The following is a 21,331-nucleotide window of genomic DNA, read 5'->3' on the forward strand; positions in this document are numbered from 1 at the left end:
GGCATCGGGCGTCATGGCACGCAGTGGGGGAGAATATGGCAAGAAGGCCAAAAATCGGTTTCACGCCAGCATGAAGGACTGCGGGATCATTCAATGGTGTCCGCTTTGGCGGATCGCGAAGTAGGCCGCCATGAAACTGATTTGCATCCCGCCAATGGGATGCAAGGTAAGGCCCAGCCGGAATCGCACCCCTGCCCACATCAGGTTTACTGTCATGCCGGCAGGAAAACACGCCGGCACAAAAAACATTTGGACAAGTGTGATGTACAGAAGTCAGGACTTCGCATTAGGGCCTTGCTCAGATCGCGGACATCTAAGGAGCAGAAGGTGCTGGAGCCCTACAACTACCGGACCCTGGAGGAATATGTGCATCGCATGTTGGCTAGATTCTCATGAATGTGGCTCCACCGCAAACCAGAAGTTGAGAGGTCTCCACGGATGTCTTGGGTCTGATTCCGAACATCATGGTCTTGGCCATGTGCTGCTATGGATGATCGACAAGGTGGGGGAGGGGAAGGTCCAGCTGTGAGTGGGAGAGAAGGTGTACTGGGGCGTGGGGGAGGAAGGTCTAGGTGTAAGCGGGGGCGGAGGGTGTATCGGGCTGGGGGCTGAGGTTTGAGGGGGAGATGAAGGTGTCGGGGCGGGGGTGAGGTTGCGAGGGGGTTGGTGGGGGGGGGGGGGGTGGTGGCAAAGGTGTCAGTGGGGTAAGGTTTGGAGGGGGAACAAGGGATTATGGGGACGGAAGAGGATGTAACGGGGGCAAGTGGGGATGTAGGTGTAACGGGGAGGAAGATGTAAGGAAGGGTGTTCAGAGAGGAAGAAGGTGTCCAGGGGTAGGATGGAGCTCAGAGGAGGGAAGGTGTTCAGGGAAGGAGGGAGTAAGGGTGGTGGAGGGAGTAAAGTTGCGGGGAGGGAGGAGGAATGTCCAAGTGAACGTGCAAGGGGGGTCAGTGGAGTCAATGAGTGCCTCTAGAGGAGCAAACTGAGGGTGGGCCTGGTAGGAGGGAATGGTGAATATGAGATAGGGCAGAGGGAGCTGAAAGGATGGGAGGGTGAGAGTGCGTGGTAGCAGCAGAAGGGATGGCAAGAGTGGTTGGTGGGGACTCGGAGGCAAACACGGATCCTGGGGTTAGGAAGGAGAAGGTTGGGGAGGTCAATGTTGAAGGCGATGGGATTCTTAGGAAAGTAGGGAATGCACACCTTCACCTGGACATCCTGGAAAGACAGGGGTTCGGGTTGGCGGGTGACGGTGGGGAGGTGGCAGGTGGTAGCGGGGGGGTCCATAGTGATGGGGGAAAGGACATGGGTGACCGGGGGAGAGGAAAGGAGGGGGGAACTGATCAAAAACTTGACTACGACCATCATTGTTGAAATTGAAAGTGAGCAGAGCCTTGCGTTGGATGGCACAGGTGCTGCATGGGAGTGTGATCAGTGGGTGGGCAGAGATGCAGGTTGGCTCACATGGACAACTGAAAGAGAACCCCAGCAGGCAGCATTGAAGATGCTTGGGACAGTGAGATGAGTGTGATGGATGAAGGTTTTGCATGAATGGGAGACTGTCACACTCACTGTTCTCCCTCCAGGGTCACTTGTGGACTAGCTAAGTGCAGCTGAACTACTAGTGGGAGAGATGCAGGGGGAGGACTCATGAAGCCTACCAATGAAGCTGAAAGACAGCATGACACATTATTCAGTGAAAGTGAATATATTTTCAGATTATAAAGTGACAAAATGTGTTCACTCGTGCGACTACTTGTGAACAGAATTTCTTTACTTTTCTAGGCCTACTACTTCTTCTGGTGCTGCCCTGACATTCACAGCAGGGGTGGAGTCAGTCTGTGCAATGGTTGGCCCTGTTGCCTCTGTTAAATTTGGCATGCATCCTCTGGACAGCTCAGGCCTCAGCTTGCTTTGGTTGTCCTCCTGTGGGCCAGCTGCTCCCTCTGCGGTGACAGAGGACGAAATTGCGTGGGTCACAGGCACAGGACTCAGAGGGAGTGGACAGCCTCTGAGATTCCTGGGTGGATGCCGCTCCTCCTCCCTTCAGTTGCCAGAGCACACTAGCTTGACTCCTTGAGGGGAAGGAACACCTGGAGGAGCATTATGGTGTATGTTTCCCTTTCACATTGCCACTGCAGGAACTCACCATGGCTACCACAATGCGAGTACAGGTGTGCATGCATTTCTGCTTTCTACTGGACTAGGGTCCCCACGGCATCTGCTGTCCTTCCCATGGAGAATTCCATACACACACTCGTGGGCACCACTTCATCAGAGAGCAGGGGGATGTACTCCTTCGATTCACGTGCCTGTTGGAGCCTTCTGCTGACTCTCCACGATGAGTTAGAAGGCCGAATCCAGAGGTTCATCATCTGACTCGGACCTTGCAGATGCCTCTTCCCCAGTAATCCTCTGAGTACCGGGGAGATTGGCTGAACCTGCCTCCTCCAGCCGTGGATACGTGCCTGTGCAGTGACCACCAGACTGTGAACCCAACCCTGCATTAGATCTATGTCCCACCGAGGTGTGTGTCTCTGTGCTGGTGCAGGGTGTGGGTAAGTGCTGTGATGGATCTTCCAGGCTGCTTATTTCCAGCTCTTCTTTAGGGGAGATTTCCTTTTGGCTGGAAGTGAGGATCTGGAAAGAGCTGAGGGACTGGCTGGCTGAAGGTGTTGGTCGCTTGGCAGAGCTCCCTGTGAATCAAAGTAGAGATAATTAGTGCATGTCAGCAGAATCAAAAGTAGGAGAGAGAGCACGCAACAGTTGCATTGAAAGAGGGATGAAGTGGTGCAGGATCCTCATGTGGATATTTGCCACCGACCTCACTATCGTCGCAGGCACGGTGCCATGTCCCCACCAATCAGCGCGATGACATGCTCCTCAAAGTGAGTGAAGGATCTAATGTAGGCCATTTAACCCATTGGTCTGGGACCCCTCCCTGCAGATATGAGCAGGCTTCTCCTGCATGAAAACAGATGAGGAGAGTGTGAACAGGACACATGGCACTGTGTGAAATGTTTGTGTGGTGAGTGGAACTATGGACGGGATGAGGATGCGCTCTCCAGAGGATATGACCCTGATGGAGATGTGAGGGTGTGTGTGAGAGTTAGTGGTGTTGTCTCTTGAAGGTTGAGATCCCTGTGGATGTGTGATGGGTTTGTGAGTTGTGTGTGATAAGGTGGTTGACTTATCCTGTGGAACAGATGAGAGCATCCATCCTCTTCCTGTACTGGATGGCTGACAACTGCTGCCACTGTCTCCCAGGCCAGATCGGTGACTCTGGTGGACATCCTGCTGCAAGAGAGGGTTAGAGGATATCACAGTGACCTTCTACTGCACCCAGCAGGTGCCCCAGAGAGGTGTCACTAAATTTGGGGGCAGCCACCTTCTTTGCTTTCAGGGCCATCTGTCGACTGTCGCAGTCCTGGTCTATAGCCATGAAGTAGGCACGCGTCTGATGCGCTTTAAATATGGCACCTAGAGGGAGGAAGCACTGTGGTCATGGCAGGATGGGCAAATCTGAGCCTGCCTGCCAACAATCAGGAGTGTTTCCCATGAATGTATTATTAATAAGGTGGGATGCGCCAGGAATGGGACAATACAGTGCACAAACCCGCCATTATGGCCCACTCCCACACTTTTTCAAAATCTGGCATGATTCTGCCCTAGGAATCCTGTGACGAGTAACTCACCTCCTGACTCCCCAAAGCCTGCCCAACATCTACAAGGCGCAAGTCAGGAGTGTGATGGAATACTCCCCACTTGACTGGAAGAGTGCAGCTCCCACAACACTCAAGAAGCTTGACACCATGGCAATGACACCATCCACAAACATTCACTCCCTCCACCACTGATGCACAGTAGCAGCAGTATGTTCCATCCACAAAATGCACTGCAGGAACTCACCAAGGCTCCTTAGACAGCACCTTCCAAACCCACGACTGCTACCATCTAGAAGGACAAGGGCAGCAGACACATGGAAGTTTCACCTGGAAGTTCCCCTGAAGGCACTCACCCCTGACTTGGAAATATATTGCCATTCCTTCACTGTCACTGGGTCAAAATCCTGGAACTCCCTAACATCACTGTGGACTGCAGCGGTCAAGAAGGCAGCTCTCCACCACCTTCTCAAGAACAATTAGGGGCAGGCAATAAATGCTGGCCTAGCCAATGATGCCCACATTCCATGAATGTATAAAAAAAACCAAGGCCCCATCTGTCCTCCAAGGTGAATATAAAAGACCCCATAGCACTATTTCCAAGAAGAGTAGGGGGAAACTGTTTGACAGCCAACATTTAACCCTCAACCAACATCATTAAAATAGACTGTCTGGTCATTTTCACCTTACTGTTTGTGAGAGCTCGCTTTATGAAAAATGGCAGTGCATTTCCTGCATTCCAGTGACTATAATTCAAAAGCACTCAAATCCCAGAAGGTAAAACCAGTTTGGAACAGTATTGTTATTTTCCAGTTTTTGCTTTTTTTTGTTCTGGATTACCTGCAAAGTGCTTTGAAAATGTGAATAGTGTTATATCATGCAAGTTTTTGTTTTAAATATTCCTTCTAAATGCTGACACAATAATTAAATGCATTGGCCTGGAAGAAGGTAAGCAGGCGTTATAATTTAAGAAGTGGGTCTACATAACATTCAGCCACCTATATCAGAGGTAGGGAAAAAAAAGCAAAAGTACATGATAGTCATTAGGGACAATTGTGGCGGGTGGGGACACTAAATTTGGCATGATGGGAAAAGTCATTTTCCTGCTAGTGGGAAATTAGTATGGAGTTTTGTCCTCCCGACTTTGATGGTGGGTTAAAGGCAAGTTGCGTTTCCCACTGGTCTATGTCGGGAACTACATTTGTATTAATTTGCATCTCAAAATTGCTCACTGAAAGGCCAACTCAATGGAATTACACTCCCTCTCCAAACTGAGCACCCCACCAGCAGATAATTAGAATGGTCTCTTTCCCGACTGCATATAAGTGGTGTGTACCTGGTGAGGTTCAGTTCATTAATGACTTTGAGGTACATAGACGCTTGAAGAGCGTTGCTGCGAGATTTTGGGTGCCTGTGTCACAAGCTGTGCCAAGGCTGGTCACGGGAGGCAATATCAGTAGTTGTGGGGGAGATGAAGGCAGGACTGGGGTGTGAGAGTGGTTGTGGAAATGGGAGGGGAGGGGGAAGACAGAGGAAGGCCGAAGTCAGGGGGTTAGATTATTGAACACGGGTGAGAAGAGGGAAGACAGATGGAGAACTAGGGGGGATGTTGTGGAACACTGGAGGAGAGGGGGAAGACAGAGGAAGGCCAAAGTTGGGGGGTAGGTTGTGAAACACAGGAAGGATGTGGGAGGTCAGAGGCAGAACTAGGGGGTGGTCAAGGAACTGAGTGGAGTAGTGAAAGATTGCCCTGGGCAAGATTTATAAGACTGTCCGAGGAAGAGTCCAATACTGTCCTGGGGATGAGGCCACGCTGTTGGGTGCATATTGTAAAGACTGGCCTTAGGCTGTGTGAGCCATGTTAGAGCGCTCTACATGGCACGCATGTCTTGTTCCCAGTCTTGGGTGGAGGAAGGCCTCTCCGGGCAGAAATGGTCATGCACAGTATGGTGTGCAGGGCATGGTAAGTCACCTGAGGAATTTGGTCCTGGGAGTTAGAGTCATGGTACTGTGAGACTGAGGGCACAGTCACGTAAGGGGAAACATCTGTATCCTGTAAGTTGGCAGCTGAAATGTCATGGGGGGGTATTGAATGGCCTGATGGGTAGTGGGGGTGGGGGGTTGGGCCCTGGAAAGTCAGGGTGCATGTGGCCTTGAGAAGGGGAGGAGTCAGGTCTACAAAGTGCATGGGCACATCAACATTCAAAAAGTCCAGGGGAAAGAACAGGAATATTCCCATGGATAATGATGGGTGCAAGGTTAACGGGGGAACCTGGATAGTGTTAGGAGTAAAGGAAATTAGGAGCCGGTGAGGATCGAGGAGGATGGGGGAGACTTGGTGGGTGATAGGGGGAGGTTGGAAGCTGGTCTCCCAAACTAAGGTCAGTAGCACCATTTTCAAGCTCACCTTACAATGAAGGAGTTTTGAAAAACAAGCTAGGAAAAAAAAATCATTTGGGAAGGGGTCTTAGGGTGTGTGGGAGGAGATCAGCAGAGCAAATCTTGGCTGACCCAAGGGCAGCCTATAACTGTCCTGCTCAAACCAGGAGAACATGCCTCAGCTGAGTGCTGGACACAAGGGTCTAATGCACAGTGAATGAACTTGGTTCCTTTACTAATGGCATGCATTCAGGAGAGAATCCATTACGTTTAGGTGCTGAGATGCACAGGGTCTTCATTGGCATCTGAGGCAGGTCAGAATGGATGCAGGGTCAAAAAAATCAATGACCACGTCTACTGCACAGAGGCAGTATGGGCCCTACAAACCTCCATTTTCCCAGTGCACTGATCATGGCATTCAAGGTACCATAGTTGCAGTCAGGCTATAAGTGCAAGGACTGGGTATTCATGGTTACTTTCAAGGCCACTGTAGTCCAACCAACACAAGGCTGACTGTGGTTCCTAGGACTTGGGTCTTTTGACCTGAATTAAGACTCTAGTTATGAATGTGCAGTCAGGTCTGAGGGGAAAGATCAGACACCTGTTGTCCTCCAGGATGTTATCATCCTGCAAGAGGTGGCCTTGGTATGCAATATGCAGATTAAGGGAAAGGCAAGGGCTGGAGACAGCATTCCCGCCTTGTATATGGAGGGAAACCATTCCACAGGAACTACCACTAGTTATTCAATTGCATCCTTTCACAGATACAAAGGAAGAGTGGAGAACACAGGATGCAGGCAATACTGCCTTCTTAATAGCTTTGATTAGAATGAGCAAAGGAAGAGACCGTTGCCGATTGGCACAACACAGGGAAGGCGGTCACCCTTAAGAACAAGAGCCAGCAGAGTCCCAGGAAGACCCAGATGCTGACAAGGTAAGGCCAAATCCATGAAGACGTTTGGTGTGACCAATGGTTTACAGAAGATGCAGTTCATACATGGAGATGAGTGAAAGACAACATCACAGACCTCTTTGCTTATCTAAGGATGTGGTAGTTCATTATTGCCACATTACCCGTGAAGAACTGACAACACACAAACTTGAAGGGCATCCAATCCTGATTGCTCTGATGGTCACTGATGCTCTGAACTTTTTCGCCTGCAGATTTTTCCAGGGCTGCACTGGGGACCTTTGTGGAATCTCATGATTATACACAAATGCATAAGGGAGGTGACAGATGCCCTTTTCAATAATGTTCACATTACATGCAGCTCCAGATGATTGAAGCAAACCAGGCTGCCAGAGCTGTGGGATTCGCTGCAACCTCAGGCTTTCCACAAGTGCAGGGTGCCATCGACTGTACACATGTAGCCTTGAGAGCTCCCTGGCAGCAGCCGGTGACATTCATTAATAGAAAAGGATTTCACTCTCTGAACGTCCAGCTAATTTGTGATCACAGAAAGCAGATCAAGCATGTTTGTGCTAGGTACCCAGGGGACTCACACGACTCATACATTTTGAGTCACTCCAAGTGCCATAGATATTTGATGGAGCTTGGCGCTTAGAGGGTTGGTGATAAGGGGTAACCCCTTGAAGACATGGCTGATAACATCCATTTGTTTTCCATAGGTGCATCTGAGGAAAGATACAATGCTGCTCATTCAGCCACAAGGTCCTTAACAGAGCACACTATTGGCCTCTTAAAGATGCATTTCAGATGTTTGGACTGCTCAAGCAGGGTTCTCCAATGCTCACCACAGAGCATGTCCCACATCATCGTTACTTGTTGCGCCCTGCACAACCTAATGCTGTAAAGGGGGGATGACTTTCCACAGGCTTGATGTCTCCTCAGATGAGGAGGATGTTGAAGGGGATGAATCTGAAGAGGGTGAGGATCCAGATGAATCACATAAGGATGCCACTTCATGGGCATGAGGTGGAATACATGCCCATGACAGCCTCATAGCTACAAGATTTTATGAAGAGCAAGATTAAGACAAGTTGTTATAAGCGCAGTTCTCTTCATGCTTTGAAGCAGGGGACAGGCCAACACCTTCATTGCCGTCTTTAACATGTCATGAAAGATCAATAATCTCATAATGATCACTGAGGAACCATAACTCACCTTCAACCCAAATGATTGGGTCATCTTTGGAAGGTGCAATAGCCTAGGGGCCATGTGGCTGCTGTGGAATGTGCTTGGCACTCCACATGTCCACATCCTTAAGCAACTGCACATAATGCAGTTCTTTTAGCCATGGCTTCAACAGGTCAGTGGCCATGGCATTCTTCAAGGGGCTGAAATGCTGTTGCACACGTAGATACACTCATGCCTGCATGACAGCAGCTTAGCAAGGCAGGTCTAAGATGAAAAATATTCGTCAATGGTTAGCGCTTGACCGTCTCAAGGGGGTGCTACAGCCAGATAGCAACATCTCTCCAAACATCAGCTTTCGTGTATGATTAATGCAGAGGCTGCATCTTGATATTGAGCCTCAAGATGCCATCGGACATCAGGACACAGTGATCGGTCACATGACAACTCTCAGTTTTGCGTCAATGCTAAATTAGCATTGTCCTCACAGAGAATGGGTCAGCAGGACCATTGTGTGATTATTGACAAACACTTTTTAAAAATTCATTCACGGGATGTGGGCTTCACTGGCTGGGCCAGCACTTATTGCCCATCCCTAGTTGCCCTTGAGAAGGTGGTGGTGAGCTACCTTCTTGTACCACTGCAGTCCATGTGGTGTAGGTACAGCCACTGTGCTGTTAAGAAGAGAGTTCCAGGATTTTGACCCAGCGAAGGTGAAGGAACCCTACATTCATCGGAAGCCTGCCTAATGAACATCCTGCATTGCCTAGGCATTTGGGAGGGATGTGGCCCAGTCAGTTTTGACACAGCAGTCAGTGATAACCCATTCCCTTCATTAAAACTGCTGTGCACTCAGGCAATACTCCGGAGCATCGCTTTCATACCATTATAGTCCTCAACATTGTCCATTTCACAAAGGTCACTCATTTCTAGGAACAATAAACCAATGAGTGCACAGTCATGCCATGAATTACATATCTATTTGAGTTCTGTGCCCTCAGAGGGATTTTGTGAAGCACCACTACTCAGCCATTCAGAAGCAAACTAAGGCAGAACCCTTAAGTGCATTGATGGGCAGAGGGATCTGGGTGTACAGGTCCACAGGTCACTGAAAGTGGCAACGCAGGTGGATAAGGTAGTCAGGAAGGCATATGGCATGCTTGCCTTCATTGGCAGGGGTATTGAGTAGAAAAGCTGGGAAGTCATGCTGCAGCTGTATAGAACCTTGGTTAGGCCACACTTGGAATATTGTGTGCCATTCTGGTCACCACATTACCAGAAGGATATGGAGGCGTTGGAGAGGTTGCAGAGGAGGTTTACCAGGATGCTGCCTGGTCTGGAGGTTATTAGCTATGAGGAGAGGTTGCAGAAACTTGGAGTGTTCTCACTAAAGTGATAGAGGTTGAGGGGCGACTTGATAGAAGTTTACAAAATTATGAGTGGCATGGACAGAGTAGATAGTCAGAAGCTTTTTCCGACGGTGGAAGAGTCAATTACTAGGGGAAATAGATTTAAGGTGAGAGGAGAAAACTATAGAGGAGATGTGCGGGTCAAGTTTTTTACGCAGAGGGTAGTGAGTGTCTGGAATTCGCTGCCAGAGGAGGTGGTGGAAGCAGGTTTGATAGTGATATTTAAGAGGCAGCTTGACAAATACATAGATAGGATGGTAATAGAGGGATACAGACCCCAGAAGTGCAAAATATTTTAGTTGATGGGCAATATGATCAGCACAAGCTTGGAGGGCCTGTTCCTGTGCTGTACTTTTCTTTGTTCTTTGTTATGATTCTCACAGGATAAGCACACACCTCTCACATCACGCACTCATTCCTGCCTAGCAGATATTTCAAATGGACCTAGTGGAACCAACTTGTATCACTCAGCATCATGAATAGGGAAAATGGGGGCTATTAAACGATTAACGTTCAGCTTTAAAGACCGAATCAAAAATATGCTACAGCAAGGCATGAAAGGCTATGGTGCTTGATGATGAACACAACTTTAAACAAAACCTCACAGTCACAAAATAAACGCCATTGCAAAGTACATTTAGGTGAAAAGACTCCAAGGTTGGTCACAACAAATGCTTATAACGCCCATAAGCTACAGACTTCAATTTGACAGCATCAGGATAATCACCAACCTTGATGAACAATTCTCATGAGGTCACATAGGCCTGAACTTTTAGCTCGGCGGTGACTGCGGTTGGCAGGCCCAGGAATGGCTGGGAAACAGATCACCGAACATGATCGGCCCCTGACCGTAATTAACGGCCAACTAGCGTGAAACACGCATTGAGAAGCTCAATGCTGCCGTGGTTGGGGTTGGATGAGGGCGGGCACTGACGTCAGCGCAGGTGAACGCTGACAGAAAGCTCCCTGAAGGCAGAGGGCTGCCTCAGGGTGCTGAAGACATGAAAAGTTTTTAAAATCAGGGAAAAAATGTGCAAGCATCATAATCAGCCACCTCAACATATACGTTATAAAAATTCTGTCCATAGATTTTTATTTTTATTTCATTTAATAACTGAAACCTCATCCCACCTGTAGATGAGTTTCGAAGAAAAATGCAAAGACCGCCTGGCCAATTCGCCTGTCCTCCAACTGTAAGGTTGGACGGGGGCAACATAAAATTAATGACAATTGCAACTTTATTTAATTTAATTGGCCTCTTAATTGTTGGTAGGCGTGCTCCCAACTTTTGCGCACGCCCACCGGCCAAAATATTGCGCGAGCACAGGATGGTGTTGGGACGCTCACCCGATGTCATCTCACGAGATTTCACATCCAATCGGGTTAGGCACACGCCTGCCCACCTAAAAATTCTGCACATAATGTCTGCCTGAAATGCAAGGGTTACAAGAATATTGCCCAGCCATCATTTTCATATAGGAAGTGCCTTTGTTCATGTTGCTGATTGCTGTTGTGGAACTAAAGGCGATTCACTGGAATGAGATTGAGTGAGGCTAATTGAAATGGAGGGACAAGATGGAAGATAATCTGGAACTTCAATTTGTACCCTTGCATGAAGGCGGAACCTTGCATCACATCGATTATCCATTCAATACCTGAAACTTGGGGAGGGATAAGTGTGAAATATATTTACAATAGTGGATATTATGCACAGTGAACAAACACCCATGCCATCAATGTGCATTCAAAGCTTCTAAATTTTCCTAACTCTAGCATTACGTCTCTAGGTACAGTCCCAACACCCACAGCAGAGGTGGAGGCAGCCTGTTGACTGCAATATCTATTGTCTGAGATGACTTTGACAGATGTCCTCTGGAGGCCTGAGGACTGGAGAGCCCCGGTCTGCAAAAGGCCTCCTGCTCAGGACAGGTGGGCCCTCCTCGGCCTGACCTACTAGAGTTGATGGGGTGACAGGCAGAGGGAATTTGGAGTGGCAGGACATGCTTGGAGTGTCCAGGGTAGATTCTCCCAGAGTGTCTGGTTGGCACTCCTCCTCCCTTTGGGTGCCTGAGCAATCCTCCCAGGCTTCTTGAGAAGGGGCAGCTAGAGGGAGGCTAAGGTGCCCCATTGCCCTCTTTACTAGCCACTACTGAAATGCACCCATGGCTAGAGTGATGGTGTGCAGATCTAAGCACAAATCCGGCAGAAAACTCTGGACCTGGGTTTCCAAGGCGGCCGCCACCATTCCCATGGAGAGTTTGATGTCTTGCATGCTGGAGCCACGACATCAGACAGAATGTGGATGGACTCCTCCATCCTTCATTCCAGGATGGTCTCTGACAACTCTCCCTGATATTCCCCTGCCTGCCTTTACATCTCCAACATTTGTCTAAGGGCCAATTGCAGAGGCTCATCATCGGACTCAGACTCTGCAGGTGAACACAATGACGGACCTTCATTTGATGCCTTCTCTGCCTTCTCATCTGAAGTGCACTGGCGGCTGGGGCTGTGGCACTTGCTAGAACTCTCCCTCTTCCTTTTCTTGCTGGTGGCAGGAATAAAGAGAAGAGATAATTAGTGATTAACTAGGCAGGCTCCAACATAATAGGTCACTCACAGTCATTGTCCCCCTGTCGTTGATGTATACTAGATGGAGCCTCATGGGCTTGTTGCGGGAGGCCTTCGGCGCAGGAGCAATCCCTACCCTCTCCAATGAATCCTGCTGCTTGCTCCTCATGGGAGAAGAGTATCCTGATCTCTGGGGTTCCCCCTCCAGTCTTCACTCTCTTCTGTTGGTTGTGGGCATTCTTGTCCTGCATAAAGGCAGACAAATTGACTGTGAACAGCACAGATGAAAAAGCATTTCAGAAGAATGCTTGCTGTGTGTACTGAGCCCTCCCCAGCAAGCGATTAAGATGCCATTTGTGTAGCATCTTACATGAGATGGGGACCTTAAAGTGGTTGTCAGACAATCAGTGCTGAAGTCCCATCTGCTGGTAGTGTGTGACATTGCTGTGGACTTGAACCCTTAGACTGCTTGATACCCTTGTGAGAGTGTGAGTTTGGAGCGATTAGAAGTTTCACTTACCCTGATGGAGCGCATCAGACCATTCATTCTCTTCTTACACTGCAGGGTGGTCCTTTTCTGTTGGCCAGGGACACTGACCTCCTTGTAAGCCAGTGTAGTCATATGGGAAGACCTCCTGCTCCCATCCCTTGGAAAGAGGATCACCTGCCATTCCTGAATGGCCTGGAGGTGAATCCATGGAGCTGAACCATGGAGCCAAGGGTTTGTTTCATTTGGTCGCCATGGTAATGAAGACATTCAGCCCACTTGGCCTGCAGTGAGTGAATGTCTGTGTGGGTGCTATTTAAACACAGTGCCAGGACCTTTGGCCCCATGAAGTAATGGCAAGATGGATGAATTACTGCCCGCCCTGCCATGAGATTTGATGTGCTTCTCATTGATGCATCAATAATGAGCTGAAAAGCAGAAAATCAGGCGTGAAAATCAGCTCCGCCACCCAGCGGGAATCATGACAATCTCCCACCCCACCGGCCCCCCACCAACACCCCCCAACCCCCAGCCACCTTCCTTAGTCTCTAGAATGGAAAATTTTGTCCATCAACACATTCTTAAGGATGCCCATGGAAATTTTGAATTTTGCCCTTACAAATGATATATTCTGGAAAATTTTAAGTAGCTTTATACTTCATAATTGCCATTTTTATATAACTTAGAAAAGGAAAATCAGAGTGACATTTGCACCATAACAGAGCTTCAATCTGACCATCATGTTACCTCAACAGTAACTTGCTCACATTCAATCTCCCCACATTCATTGTCCAAGTTTACAAATGTATCTAGTCTTCCTGGACCTAATTCACAGAGACCCAGTACCTCACTCCATTCCCCACCTTTCACTTCTCCTATTCCTCAGCTTATATTAACAATCTTCAACTTCTCCCTTCTGAATTTAAGCAGTACTTCCCCCACTGCCCACTCCCCCAATCCAGTAAACCTGCTATTCATCTTCCACTCTTCCAGTTCAAGCCTTTCCCCTTCATCGCTCACTCCAAAGCACTGCTTCCAGCTTCTTCTTCTTTCTCCTTTAAACCATCATTCATTCCTCCAACCTCTGCTCATTTGATCTCACTAATTGTCGGTGGCTAATGCTGTCCTTTACCCTGTCAATGCCTGTCCTAGCCTTAATGACAGAGAATGCAGCCTGTATGTGCTTATGTTCTCAGGGGAATTCCTAGATGTGTTTTGCAGAGGATGTAATAGCTGTCATTGGTGTTTGATATACCATTGCAAAGATAGAAAAACCTGGTGCACTAGAGGAGGAAGAGTAGTTCAGTCTATGTTGCCTATTGTTGCAAACATTGACATAATGCATACCCCCAAAATGCTAATGTGACCCTGAAAATTTGATGGTTGTCATGTATAACATCTTAAGTGTTCACTATAAGGGTTAGCACTTTGGCTAATTTAATTAAATAGCACTATTGCATAGATATATGACTAATGCCAAATGGAGTAAGTTGTACTTTACTTGGTTAGTTTGTGTCATAGTACAATTTATATAGATTCTTACTTTAGACCTTTCCGCAATGATTTGCATATTTTCTCCACTCGGTTAGGCTGTGGCTCCAAACTACTGGAGTTTTTTTGTGAAATGACATGCCTCTTTGTTGATTTTACTGACAGCAATCTTAACCTTGGAGAACTTCTACCGCCAGAAGAAAGACTGCAAAAGAAAATTGTAGCATTGTTAATTCATTTTAAATATATGTTAACAATTTAATTACATTCTTAGTGTTGCAGAATTTCTGGATGTGAAGCAAAGACAACAGTCCTCAAAGAAATGGTTCATGGAAATAATATGCCTTGTAACCCTTTAAGTTCTAAATTTTTTCCCCAGTGTTCAAAATATGCATATGCAAAATAATCCACAGTCTGTTTAGCATGTCCAGCAGTATCAACATGTTTAACCTGAATTACTTAGCTGAATTAGTAATGAATAGATGCCATTGTCTAATCTTATTTTTTTCCCACTTAAGTGACATGGTTAATCACAGTGCCATTTGACCTTCCCTGCTGCACAAAGTACTCAGGGAGTGCTGCACTGTCTTTTAAGTGCAATGGTAAATCAAAATCCTGTCTGTTCTTGCACATAGACATAACAAATCTCATGACACTATTTTGAAGAAGATCTGGGGAGTTCTTCCTGGTGTCCTGGCTAATATTTATCCCTCAATCGCTCATAAAAATAGATTAGTTGGTGATTATCACGTTGTAGTTTGTGGAAGTTTGCTATGTGCAAATTGGCTTCCACATTACAATAATGACTACACTTCAAAAGTGTTCAATTCTGGCCGTAAAGCACTTTGAGGTGTCTGATTGCTGTGAAAGGCATGATATAAGCGCAAGTTTTTTTTCCTCACTGATGGTGGGTGTGGGGTGGAATCCCCAAATAGAATCTAATTTACCGGGAAACATAAAAACGGAGACTGTGTAGTTTGCTTTTGGTGTGCTGAATTCCTCTAATGTTTATCATTCGACACAGTTGACATTTTGTGAATTTGCTATCTGATTGGAAGCATATGCATATTTTGAACACTGGGAAAAAAATTTAGAACTTAAAGGGTTACAATGCATATTATTTCCATGAATCATTTCTTTGAGGATTGTAGTCTTTGCATCACATCCAGAAATTCTTCAACACTAAGATTTCTTTAGTAAACTATATTAAAAAAATGCCTCATGGATTTTCTGGTCTGTTGACGTGGTTCTGCTTAAAAAGAAATCCACGCTTCCTTGTAAAATGTCCTTTTAGAAACTAAGTAACAGTAAACAATCTTGTTTTTCAGAATCAAAACAGCTCTACAAGTTGGATTGTCCTTTGGCTGTTACAGTTATCGCCCCAGTTTTCCAAAGGCAGCCTCCAAGTTAATTGTTCTCCCACATGGCGAGTAATGATGTCTGACCCACATTTATTTAAATTTACTAGAGATATGTTGAATGTACACTATTGTGGAGGAGCTATTGAGGAAAAAAAAATAACATTTCTCCTATTTCATGACTGGACTGGATGTTGCTCCTTCACATCTCCAATAGTGAAATATAAATACCAAGATGTTTGCAGTGGAAAATCATAGAGGCAGAGAATCAGGGAGAGAAATCACGGGCCCTGGTATTTCTCCTGTTTCCAGGCCCCTTATCACACCCCCCTCTTTAATCCGCCTCCCTCACATCCTTCAGGTGCCCAAAATTGGGAACTGTTTTATTTAGGTTTCGCAAAACTTATTCACTTTTGTACTATATGCCTCTATTTATAAAACCCATTGGAAGCTTCGGTTTCAGTATGATACACTTTACAACCACAACTTTGTCAACTGTGTAGAATGATAAACACTAGAGGAATTCAGCACACCAAAAGAAAACTACGCAGTCTCCATTCTTATGCTTCTCGGTAAATTAGATAATATTTGGGGATTCCACCCCACACCCACCCTCAGTGAAGGAAAAAAGACTTGCACTTATATCATACCTTTCACAGCAACCAGACACCTCAAAGTGCTTAACAGCCAGTTTTGAACATTTTTGAAGTGTAGTCACTATTGTAATGTGGAAGCCAATTTGCACATAGCAAATGTCTACAAACTACAATATGATAATCACCAACTAATCTATTTTTATGATGCCGATTGAAGGATAAATATTAGCCAGGACACCAGGAAGGACTCCCCAGATCTTTTTCAAAATAGTGTCATGAAATTTTTTATGTTTACCTGGTCATTCATGTCATGCAACCAGCTCTGTTTCTTTGAATCTAGCCCTATGCAATATTCGGACAGCAACATCCAAAAGATTTGAAACTCACAAGCACTGCAAACGAAAATTCTATGTACAAATGTTAATATCTTGAATTAACAGTGACATATTCTATTGGCGCATGACTCCTGGTTTCACTTTCAAGTTTAAAAATAGCAATACTTTTCAGAAAACTAGCACCAGCCAACATACCTGTAATAATGTACTATTTCTATCACACAAGGGAAGCCAGGGCCTGGGCTACACCATTGTCGAGGAATAATGAAAGCTTGAGAAGGGCCAGGAGCCCCAGACACCATCAACTGAAGGAGGACTCAGAGGAGAGGTCAGGAAGGGAAGGGCCAGGGCAGTGCCACAGGCACTATTGGCTTGAGGGTAGGAGGACAGGGCAGCAGGGAAAGGCAGAGCCACAGGCACTACTGACTCGAAGGAGAGGTCAAGAGGAAAAACCAGAGCCACACCCTCTAATGTTTATCATGCTACACACTTGACATTTTGTGAATTTGCTATCTGACTGGAGGGACTAAGGTGAAGTTTGGAGGGGCCAGGGACCACACCCAGACATCATGGGTTCGAGGGAGGACTCAGAAGAGAGGCCAGGAAGCCATGGGCCTTGTGGGCATAAGCTAAACACAGAGGCATTAGGTATTTTACCTTACCTTGCACTCCAGCAGCCTCCAGCCAGGTCTGAAGAAGAGTTAATGAAGAAAGCAGCACCTGACAACTCCCAAACAGAACAGTCCATGAAGTAAGCAAGAAAGGAGGGACTTGGGAATCTGGCACATCTTACTCAGCCAATGATTGCTGTTGTTCAGAACAACAGCAATCATTGGCTGAGTGGCCTGTCAATTTTTTAAAAAAATCATTCACGGGATGTGGGCTTCGCTAGCTAGGCTAGCATTTATTGCCCATCCCTAGTTGCCCTTGAGAAGATGGTGCTGAGCTGCCTTCTTGAACCGCTGCAGTTCATGTGATGTAGGTACACCCAAAGTGTACCTGGGGTGGTCTATGGGCCATATAGGTTGTTTTAGACACTGCCAATCTGGCGCATAGACAATCCCAGGTACACTACTCCATTGAAGTTGACTTTCCTCAGTTAATTATTCTTACTTTGAATTGTTCCTTTACCTTTTCCATAGCCAACCTAAATCTTATGATACAATGAGCATTGAACGCAAAATATTTCTGTACTGACACTTGATCCACTCAGTCCGCCTCATTTCCAAGAACAAGGTCCAGCAATGCCCCTTTTCTCATTGGACTGGAATCATACTGATAAAGAAATTTCCTCAAACACATTCTAGGAACTCTTGCCCCTCTCTGCCCTTTACGCTTCTTCCCTTGCAGTCTCTATTCAGATAATTAAAGGCCCCTGTTATAACTATATATAATTCTTGCACTTCTCTGTAATTTCCTTGCAAATTTGTTCTCCTACTTCTTTCCCACTAGTTGGTGGCCTGTAGACTACACCAAACAATGTAATTTCACCTTTGTTAATCTTTTGTTCTTGCCAAATAGATTCAGTCATTGACCCTTCTGGACATCCTCTCCCTCCAGCACTGCAGTGTTCTCCTTAATCAATATTGCTAATACTACTCTTTTCCTTCTTTTCCTATCTTTCCTGAACACCTTGTATCCAGGAATATTTAATACCCAGTCCTGTTCTTCTTTGAGCCAGATCTCTGTTATCACAACACCTTATTTTCACGTAGCTATCTGCATCTACAACTCAGCAATCCACACTCCAACAATCCAATGTAAAATCCGTGCTCTGATTTTTTTCACAATGTTCCACACGATATGGGATGAAGTTCCGCTATTGCCATCAGCAGGTTAAATTTTCCCACCTGGTATCAGACTTTGCTGATTTCAGGGAAAATCCCAGCCTTAGTATCCCTCTCTAATATTACCTCCTGGTTCCCACTCCCCTGCCAAGTTAGTTTAAACAATAAAAACAGTAAATGCTGGAAAAGCTCAGCAAGTCTGGCAGCAACTGTGGAGAGAGCAAAAGAGTTAACTTCACATTCCGAAGAAGAGTCATACTGGACTCAAAACGTTAACTCAATTTCCCTCTCCACAGATGCTGCCAGACCTGCTGAACTTTTCCAGTACTTTCTGTTTTTATTCCAGGTTTCCAGCATCCGCAGTATTTTGCTTTTTTTTAAAAAGTTAGTTTGAACCCTCCTCAACAGCACCAGCAAATCGCCCCAGAAGGAAATTGGTCCTGGCTCTGTTTAGATGCAACCTCTCTGGCCTGTACAGGTCCCATCTCCCCCAGATCTGATACCAACATCCAAATAATCCAAAGCCCTCCTTCCTACACCATTTCTCCAGCCACACATTCATCTACTCTATCCTTTTATTTCTTTATTCACTTGCATGTGGTACTGAAAGTAATCTGGAGATTAATACTTTTGAGGTCCTGCTTGCTAATTTCCTACCTAGCCCCCTAAATTCTGTCTGCAGGACCACGTGCCTCTTTTTACCTATGTAGCTCAAGCTGCTGGAGCTGACACACTTCCTGGATATATGATTATCTAAGACACAGGAGATGTCCTGGAGATCCCACTTGGAACAGGATGTGCAGTCTAGGGGCCCTGTCATTTCTCCATCTAATTTCCCAACTCCTTAGGCTAATCAGCCTAAGGGAAAGCCACAATACTCACTGGCTAATGAACTCAAAGCCTTCCTGTGATGCCACAGTTTGATTCTTTTTTCTCTCTTACTTCACCAAGGTACTGCTATATGGTGCATCACTACCATTTTCCATTCGCGATGAAACACTACCACTTGTTTCTGCCAATCTTGATTAATCCTCAAAAAGTTTAATAAATCATAAAGTCTCTTTAACTTAAAAACTGAAAAAGTATTCCCTCAGTTGCACCTTTCTGTATCAACAACTACTTGCATTTATATAGCTCCTTTAAAGTAGTTAAACATTCCAAAGTACTTCCTGGACTAATCATTAAGCAAAATTTTACACTGCATATTTTAATGGGGGTGGGGGTGGGGATCAGTGAGTGATTGAATGGCCAATTCTAGTTAACTGGGTGTTAGATTAGTTTTTTTTCCTGCCTAACATTTCCTGGGTAACTATCCAGCTAAGCAAGTCTGAACCATCCAAAGTCTCCAATTCTAGTTCAGAGTTGGAGACCTTTTCCAAGGATCCCAGGGGGCAGGGGAATTGCCCATTGGAAGTTCAAACTTCCTCGGCAATTCCCACAAAGTACTTGTGTTGGTACTTTTGAGCAGTCCTGTAAGACATCTTCCGGGGTACGTCCTGTGTCCAACTATCAGGAGACTGGGCAATCTGGGCCTTAATGTTTCAGGCCTATGATCTTTCATCAGAGCTGGAAAATGTTTGAAATGTAACATATTTTGAGCAAGTAAAGTGAGGAAGATAGGAAGAAGAACAAAAAGGAAGGACTGTGATATAGTGGAGGGCAGGATAGATTAAATGAAGAAAGATTTCACAATGCTGTGGCTTGTAGCCCCTAGATGCCTGAGCCCTACTGGGGCCCATCACATTCAGGGCCACTTACATCTATGCATAGGCTGCCTCAGCCATCAGACCAACATACAGCATTGGTATCACTGTCAAAGGGGCATGGATCTGTCTTTATCGTTAGAAATGCCTTGAGAGGGGGCTCCACGGCCTTCAACCAGCCTCTCCACAGGCTTTTCAGGTCCTACATGCACTCTTCCAGTTGCCTAGAATGGTCCAGCTTGACTGGCTGATATCATCAACCCATCACTTCATAGATCTCATAGATGAGTCCACTCTATGGAGGTTTGTAAGCACCAGCTGCATCCATTCAGTACTATGTTTCATGTGACACTCCATGCATGTCGCTACGCTCTAAATGGATGATGCCATGCATTCACATTCCAGAGATATTATCATGGTATGGATGGGCTCCTCCATCAACTGTCTCTAGAAACACTGGTAGCTTTTCACACATTTGATGATGCAACTAAACCATCTGCTGCTCTGTTGATGACATCTGAGGCTCACTTTCTGCATGCAGCTGAGTATCACTGGGCACCTCCTCGCTTCTCTGAAGGGAAGTGACCACAACTGTTACTGCTGCTGTAACCTCCTCCTGCGCATCTGTGCAGTGCCTACCATATTGTGCAACAAAACCCACTAATGTGAGTGTATCTGCAATGGCGGACGCTGTGCTGAAATGAAGTGATGCAGTATCTTGAGATGATGTTACATCCTGTGAGCTTTCCAGTGTAGCCGAAGCCCTGATCTTTTCCTCTTCTGTTGCTGCACTTGCTAGAGAGACATGATTTAAGTGAAACAGCTGCTCCTTCAACCAATCCCTGCTGCATCACCTTGTTCAGAGCTTCCAGTTAAGGCCCATACAGATGCCACATAGTCGAGGAAATATTGGACATAACCATTGCTTCATTCAATCTTTATTGCTTCCACACGTCCATCAGCCATAATGACCCATCCAATCTCCATGACCTCTTCCTCCATTGGTGTCACCAAAGCGATGAAAGGCACCCCATTTCAGGTTTATTGATGCTCCCTAGCATCTGAGTGGGCTTCATCTGAAAGCATCGACATATGCAGTGCCAATCCTGTCTCAGGGCACATGGTCACTGTGAGGCACTGCAAAGGTTCATACAACACCGCTTGGGATGGCGTGGTGAGGTGACAATTCAGCAACCTTAATGCATAATTCACTCATGACTGATGATGGGGTTCGAGTGCTAGTGAACTGGGTGCCTCAAGTGGACATTGGTGCCTGATGTTGCCTCATGCATGTTGCCCCAGTGCCTGGCTTTACATTTCTGGAGTGTCTTTTAATTCATGCTGGGCTCCTAGTTTGCAATTCTAAATGCCACTCACCTTTCCAGACTGCAGCAATGATCAGAACTATTCCTGCACTGGATCCAGTTTCTTGCAACAACCCTTCTGCTGCTTATGGTGTCTGCC

General features: G+C 46.2%; 1 protein-coding gene across 13 annotated transcripts in view; it reads right to left on the bottom strand.

Moving 5' to 3' along the window:
• Positions 1-21,331, bottom strand: part of ripor3 (RIPOR family member 3) — a 318,751-nt gene that overhangs the window by 162,648 nt on the left and 134,772 nt on the right. For all 13 annotated transcript variants that reach the window (XM_041203685.1, XM_041203684.1, XM_041203690.1 and 10 more), the window contains one exon: positions 14,141-14,293. In XM_041203685.1, coding sequence (XP_041059619.1) covers positions 14,141-14,293 — 153 coding nt within the window. The remainder of the gene's footprint in view (positions 1-14,140; positions 14,294-21,331) is intronic.

This window comes from Carcharodon carcharias, chromosome 14 (assembly GCF_017639515.1).
Source record: "Carcharodon carcharias isolate sCarCar2 chromosome 14, sCarCar2.pri, whole genome shotgun sequence".
NCBI lineage: Eukaryota > Metazoa > Chordata > Chondrichthyes > Lamniformes > Lamnidae > Carcharodon > Carcharodon carcharias.